The sequence below is a fragment of the Cherax quadricarinatus genome, chromosome 98, assembly GCF_038502225.1.
Source record: "Cherax quadricarinatus isolate ZL_2023a chromosome 98, ASM3850222v1, whole genome shotgun sequence".
In the NCBI taxonomy this organism is placed as follows: domain Eukaryota; kingdom Metazoa; phylum Arthropoda; class Malacostraca; order Decapoda; family Parastacidae; genus Cherax; species Cherax quadricarinatus.
The window spans coordinates 8521311-8528810 of NC_091389.1; the positions used below are offsets into that span (position 1 = coordinate 8521311).

Consider the following 7500-nt stretch of genomic DNA (forward strand, 5'->3'; position numbering starts at 1 on the left):
TGTCACATTAGTTGCATCTGTGTCCATTTACCGAACATACTGTTGGTAATTCTAACATTATTACTAGTGTCAAAGGTTCTTTGAATTGTGATGTCTGTCCACTTCTGGCAAGAGTGCTATTAAATAAATTATGGTAAATGTATTTTCTTTTTTGAGACTGAAGGTCATTTTTACCTTGGTGAATGGCAGTATTAAATATGTGAAAAAGAGGGGGACTATTTTTATTAGCTTGGGACTGAGCAAAGGGGGCATTGACCCACAAACACAGCCTTTTGATATATATGTACTTACTGTGGTAAACGGTCTTATCTTAGAGGTCGAAATACTAGCGCTATTATTATTATTTGTGTCTCCAAGTGAGGTTTCTCCAGTGATAAGCATGCCAAGCAGACAAACTGCGACCGGAGACGGAACGCACGCAAAAGATAACAGCATGCTTGGTTAGGGAGGGAGGGAGGGAGCAGTCAGCCCGAAAAGCGTCCAGTCAGCGGCAGTTTGGGTCTGAGAGGGCATTTCTTCCCCAGTGGCACCTGGAAACACGTGGGAAAAAGGAGAGGGGGAGGGGGGGAAGAGCATCGGAGGGAAGGAGTCCTTGGATTCATCCTCAGAGCATGCAACCATGCCAAAGCTAGTGTCGGGTTTCCTCCAAGTCGTCATCTCTCTCCTCCAAGGTAACAACTGCCCAATTGTTCAGAGGATCCCTCTAAAACATCGGAAATCTGAGACATTTTATGCTACCATGATTTAGTAAAGATTTAATATTACCATTATTCTTACCCATGCAACTTTTATATTGATGTAAAAGGTTAAAGGTTACTTAGAACAGGAGAAACTAGACATAGGCAAAAACTGCCAAGCGGAAATAGACACCGGCAAAAGAGAATCCTTTTCATAAAACATTTCACCCTGACTGGGCTTTATCAGCTTTGAGTTAAATGTTGTATTAAAAGTATTCTCTGCTACCAGTGTATTTCCTAGAAGCCTACTAATGTGTGTCCCTTTAGTTAACTGTCTCAAGAAAGCCCCTTGTTATCTTAAGCTGTTGTCCAATATTGCTCATTTGAGCACCCTTGGAGAACAACCAACCCCAAACCCTAAAGCAAATAAAGAAAGAAAAAAAAAAAAGGGTAGCAAGTCAGCCATCGCCAACAGAAGGTATGCTAAATGGGCAAGTTGATGCCGAAACGAATACAGAGAGAGTCGGGGAAACACGAGGCCTTTCATACCTTGGACTTCTCCCCGGTGGGCGGCTCAAAGTTCCCCTCCTCGGAACTGACGGAACTCTGCGAGGAGGATGCCCCGCTGCTCCGGCCGGTTCTCCTCTGCTCCACGCACACCACAAGCCGTTGGGGGAGGGGTGGAGGGAAGCAGGAGAGGGACAGATGAAATGAAGACCAAAAGATAGAGAAGGATGGAAAGGAAGCAAGCATTGAGGAATGATAGATGGAATGGACAGGGTGGGAACATTAGGAAAAAAAAAAATGAACAGAAAGGAAGTTGAGGGAATGTACAGAAGGAAAAGGAGGAGAACCAGAGAGAAATTGAAGGAGAGAGAAAAGGCAAGAGTAAGGATAAGGAATGCAGGTCAATGGAGGGAGGAAGAGGAGGAGGAGGAGGGGAGGGGAAACATGCCAGGTTAGTGTGGAAGTAAGGCAGCACCAGCAGACTCGCCCAATCAATGAGTGCGACTCCCAGCTGGTTATTGTCAAGTCAGCCATGCGTCATCACAGGCCCGTGACACTCATAACTAAACCAATCTAGCAGCCACTAGTTTAGGAATGGATGCACTCACTTCACCCAATACATCTCCACAGTTCAGAGCTTAAGAAGATACATCATATATAAGCAGCAGAAGAAAAATTCCTCAAAATTATGACACATAATGCTTTAACTGAATAAAGGATTTTACATACACTGGAGGAGCTTAACCCTGGTTGAGGTATACAGTGGAACCTGGGTTTTCTTATGCCCTAGTTTGCATGTAAAACTATAGCTATTTCTATAAAATGTATTTTTTGTTAATATTTTTGGGTGTCTGGAACGGATTAATTGGACTTGCATTATTTCTTATGGGAAATATAGCTTCAGTTTTCATACGATTCGATTTATCGTCAGACTTTTTCGAATGGATTAATCTCGAAAAGCAAGGTTCCACTGTACACAGATGTGGATCGTTAAACAATTCTGTCAACTTTCACCTTCAGTTCGATTATTTTTTTTTTAACACGGTCATTTCCCACCAAGGCAGGGTGACCCCAGAAAAGGAAAAACACTTTCACCATCACTCATTCCACGATGGCAGCATTTCTTCTTTTTACACAAATAACCCGCACATAAAAGAGAGAAGCTTACGACGACAAAGTCACACAGTGTGACTTTGTCAATGGTCCAAGTCGGACCGAAACGTCGTCGTAAGCTTCTCTCTTTTATGTGCGGGTTATTTGTGTATCGTTCCAGTCACGGTATTGTGCATTTTTTGCTATTTCTTTTTTTTTTTTTTTTTTTTTGGTCACACTGCCTCGGTGGGAGATGGCCTCTGAGTAAAAAAAAAAAAAAATAATCGAAGTGAATGTGAAGGTAACTTTATCTGTTCCTCAATATCAACATTAATTCTGATCAGTACAACTATTTTAATATTTGTCCTCACTGAGTACAGCATACCCGGGTATAATAAAGACAATTTAAGTATACTTTTCTTGGGTCCTTCCAGTAATTCGCTATTACAAATCAATAAACAAAATTATCCAAAAATCAAATTATCAGTCAAGATTTTCACTGACTTATGAATGCAGTCCAATGTTTCAGTCAAAACATTCTATAATTAACCTCCAAACATAAAAAAAAAAAAAAAAAACTTCATAACTGCTGGAAAACTCGGTACAAATGTGGTTTACAGTGAAGTGCGTCAATCCATTCCTAATGCTTATATCAATAATAAATGTACATGGCATACACTGGCCAATAGCCACTGAAAAAACACCTTAATAAAATGTCTTCTACAATTATATTACATAAAATTCTGTATGGATGTTCGTGTGTGGAAGACCGAGACATTTATCACATGTTCGTATGTACATTATTAAATACTTAAAATTTTTTTTTTCACTTTTCACATACTTAAATAAACCAGAAGACACATTTTTTAAGAAGAAGCACTAAATCCATAGGGGTAATACAGCACCTAGAGAATGGGAGGTGATCAGATGGCTCTCTTGAACTGCAATATCCCCAATACCTCCAGGACTCAAGTCTGGCGAGCCAGACTTGTGGATCATAATCATAACCATAATTTTTAATAGGGTGGACCAGTAAGCCAGCAGAAAGCCTCGGTCAGATGACCAAAAGCTCCAGCTGTGGGTCATTATGTGACCTAGACCTGCATCAGGAAACGCTTGTCCTGCTTCCTGAAAAGCCTACCTAGCTTAACCTCATCTCCAAAATATCTCTGCCCCTGATCCAACAGAACTAACGAGTTTCACTTAACCATATTCTGCGCCATTACAAGACTTAAGGTGCTGAACACAAGATTCCAAGCTGAGGGACTGACTACCTCATCTTCAATTGTGTTCAGAGTACAGAAGGGCCCCGTATATACAGCATCTCCTTTTGGTGTTCCACGTTTTTGCTGACTTTCAACTAAACTGTTGTTCCACCTGCCAGTGACAATCACTGGCAAGTGGAACATAAATAACAAAAAGGCACAATACAGTGACTGGAACAATAGGCAAATAACCCACACATAGGAGAGAGGAGCTTACGACGACGTTTCGGTCCGACTTGGATTATTTACAAAATCACACATTTTAAATGGACCGAAACGTCGTCGTAAGCTCCTCTATCCTATGTGCGGGTATTTGTGTATGGGTGGAACATAATGAACAATGACTCAATTTCAATCTAACGAAAACGTAGAAAAATGAGGAGACAATGATGTATGTGCTGTGCCCTCCTGCATAGTTCTGCCAGGCTGAGGGACAGATTACCGTCTCTACTTTCTTCAGTTTCAACACCTTCCAATACCTCTATATTAAACTGATAAAGCCACTGGTTGGAGAAACCTGTCTAATTCCTCATCCTGTACCAAACACTCTCGAACCACTGCATATGTCAGTGCTGAGCAGTGGCACAGTGAAAACCAAGGCACTACAGGGGTTCATTATAATCAAAACCAAGCACTAATCCCATAAGGATCATACAGCACTGTAGGATAGGGTGTGCTTGCTGGATTAGAGACTAGCGAGGGTGGAGAGGATAACAGAGATATAGTTAGAAAGGGCCGTGAGGAGTGCTACAGGAAGTACCATCCAAATTTGTGCATACAAGGGTTCAAAATCCAGGTAAGATGGAGCTTGATCATATCAGATAGTCAAAGGTTAAGAAGTGGGGCCAAGAGCTGAAGCTCATCTCCCACCACCCATCCCCATAAATTATTATAATCATGGGGGAGTGCTAAACTCATAAGATTATGCAGCACACATGGGAGGGGGGGGGATATGGAAGGTATTCAGGCTCAATTCAGGGAACCAGAGCACAGATCCAATTCCCTAGATCAAGAGCCCCTCACCAGCATCAAGGAACCTCCCTTGAGGGGACTGTAATGAGATTTATTACGTTTTGTCCATATACTGGGCTTTGCAAGTCCAATGAGTGGGTGAAATACAGTGGACCCCCGCTTAACGATCACCTCCCAATGCGACCAATTATGTAAGTGTATTTATGTAAGTGCGTTTGTACGTGTATGTTTGGGGTCTGAAATGTACTAATCTACTTCACAATATTCATTATGGGAACAAATTCGGTCAGTACTGGCACCTGAACATACTTCTGGAATGAAAAAATATCGTTAACCGGGGGGTCCACTGTATTGTCAATAAAAGATATCCTTACACTACATTTCTGCGCATCATCATGTTTGTATTTCATGCCACATCTTGCAGTCATTATGAACCACTTAAAGCAATGGTCCTCAACCTCCCTACACAAGTGGGCCACAATTGATGGCCACATGTGACAATGGCCGCACGATTTTGTCGATACTGCGCAATGTGGAATTCATAATTTCACAAGAGGACCACATCCATTTCCTATAAGGGCCACATGCAGTCTGTGGGCAACAGGTTGGGGATCCATGGCTTAAAGGATTTTTCTCTTATCACCACATAAATTATTACCATCAGCATTATTATGTTGGGTTCGTGGTTAGGAAGTGATTGTAACAATACGTGTAACGTAAGTCTCACCTTACGAACACACTGAGAACCTTCTGCGTTGTATAATATTACCAAGCACAATACAGGAGTTCCCCAGCATGTTTGTTAAGTTGAAGACTTTCTGTATTATGAATATTATATACAATGCAGGACGTCCCCAATGTAAACAAACCATAACAGGGGCGGGGTTAGAACCCGTGGGTTCAAACCCTACCTGTGGTACGGTTTGTTTGCAATCGTGTCATTACGATTTCCTGAGTCCCCAATGTATTTGTAAGTTGAGGATTTCCTGTACTGTCATGAAGACAATACATTGGAATACATAGCAGAGCCTGGCCTCTCCCCTAGGTCTATCCAAGAGTGAGGGAGAGCCCTCTCAGGCTCCTATGTGCAAGGTACAAACAGGGGTCACGTGACTTAAAGCTTGGCCTGGGATCATGGCTATAAAGGGGGTTATCATAGTATATGCTCTACAGTATTATACTGTTGACACAAGTTGTGGCCACCTCACAGTACAAACTAATGTAGTTTCGCAACTATCCGCTGGTAAACAAACACTCGGCATTCAAAGCATACACAGTAAACCCTCAATATAAAGGACAATAATGTAACGGGCCTCGATAAAAAGTATTCAAATTCATATATACGCTGCATTATGCTGACCAAAATATAAAAGTTGGTCGGAATAACACAACCAGACGGCTACAAAGTGAAGAACAAGCCATCATAAACCCCAATAGTTCTAGAAATACACCGAACTATGCACTCAACAATCTTTTCATATATGCTCTACAGGTCGAACGACAGTGGTCCCTCAATAATCGTCCATAATCCGTTCCTGGAAGTGGGACTATTATCGAAATGGACGATTTTCGAATCAATTTTCCCCATAAGAAATAATGTAAATCCAATTAATTCGTTCCAGACACCCAGAAGTATCAACAATAATTTTTTTTTTACCTAAAAGATAGATTTACATGCACAAAAGAATGAACATTCAACATGACAGTTACCTTTATTGAAGGTTGTTGTTGGTGAATGGAAGACAGGGAGGAGGAGAGAGGGAAGAGAGGTTATTTGGAAGGGGAATCCCCCTCCATAAGGACTCTAGGGCACTAATAAAATGTATAAATGAACATTGGTAATAGGGGTAGTTGATGAGTGGAACGGTCTGCCTAGTAGGGTGATCGAAGCTAAAACATTGGGTAGTTTCAAATTTAGGTTGGATAAATACACGAGTGAGAGGGGTTGGATTTGAGTCGGACTTGCACCTGAGCTTATTGCTTGGGTAGCATTTGTTCTGTTAGTGGGTTGAATTTGTGAAGGACTGGCCTAATATGGGCCAACAGGCTTATTGCAGTGTTCCTCCTTGGGTAGTTTCAAATTTAGGTTGGATAAATACACGAGTTTAAGTAGTAGGTTGGTAGACAGCAACCGCCCAGGGAGGTACTACCGTCCTGCCAAGTGAGTGTAAAACGAAAGCCTGTAATTGTTTTACATGATGGTAGGATTGCTGGTGTCCTTTTTCTGTCTCATGAACATGCAAGATTTCAGGTACGTCTTGCTACTTCTACTCACACTTAGGTCACACTACACATACATGTACAAGCACATATATACACACACCCCTCTGGGTTTTCTTCTATTTTCTTTCTAGTTCTTATTCTTGTTTATTTCCTCTTATCTCCATGGGGAAGTGGAACAGAATTCTTCCTCCGTAAGCCATGCGTGTTGTAAGAGGCGACTAAAATGCCAGGAGCAAGGGGCTAGTAACCTCTTCTCCTGTATATATTACTAAATGTAAAAGGAGAAACTTTCGTTTTTCCTTTTGGGCCACCCCGCCTCGGTGGGATACGGCCGGTGTGTTGAAAGAAAGAAATACACGAGTGAAAGGGGTTGGATTTGAGTCGGACTTGCATCTGAGTTTATTGCTTGGGTAGCATTTGTTCTGTTAGTGGGTTGGATTTGTGAAGGACCGGCCTAGTATGGGCCAGCAGGCCTGTTCCAGTGTTCCTACTTTCTTAAGTTCTTATTTAACATCACACTTACCAGTAGGGTGATCGAGGCTAGGACCTTGGGTAGCTTTAAGAAGAGATTGGACAAATATACGAGTTGGAGGAGCTGAGTTTGATTTGTGTCATTGGGTACGGGAGTAAATTCTTGGGTAGCTTTGGGTGGAGGTCATTTTGATAAGGACCTGCCTTGTATGGGCCAGTAGACCTGCAGTGTTGTTCCATTGTTATGTTCTTATTGGCTATTTGTTTGTGTGAGGGAGGGATGGCAAGTTTAT

General features: G+C 41.8%; 2 protein-coding genes across 30 annotated transcripts in view; one reads left to right on the forward strand and one right to left on the reverse strand.

The window, feature by feature from the left end:
• The window catches only part of LOC128702468 (tigger transposable element-derived protein 1), a 490624-nt gene that overhangs the window by 135858 nt on the left and 347266 nt on the right, over positions 1-7500 (forward strand). The window lies entirely within an intron of this gene.
• The window catches only part of cora (erythrocyte membrane protein band 4.1 like coracle), a 139065-nt gene that overhangs the window by 42411 nt on the left and 89154 nt on the right, over positions 1-7500 (reverse strand). For 14 of the 17 annotated variants that reach the window (XM_070105314.1, XM_070105301.1, XM_070105299.1 and 11 more), the window contains one exon: positions 1227-1322. The exons of the other annotated variants lie outside the window; for them this stretch is intronic. In XM_070105314.1, the coding sequence (XP_069961415.1) occupies positions 1227-1322 (96 nt within the window). The remainder of the gene's footprint in view (positions 1-1226; positions 1323-7500) is intronic. 17 annotated transcript variants of the gene reach the window in all.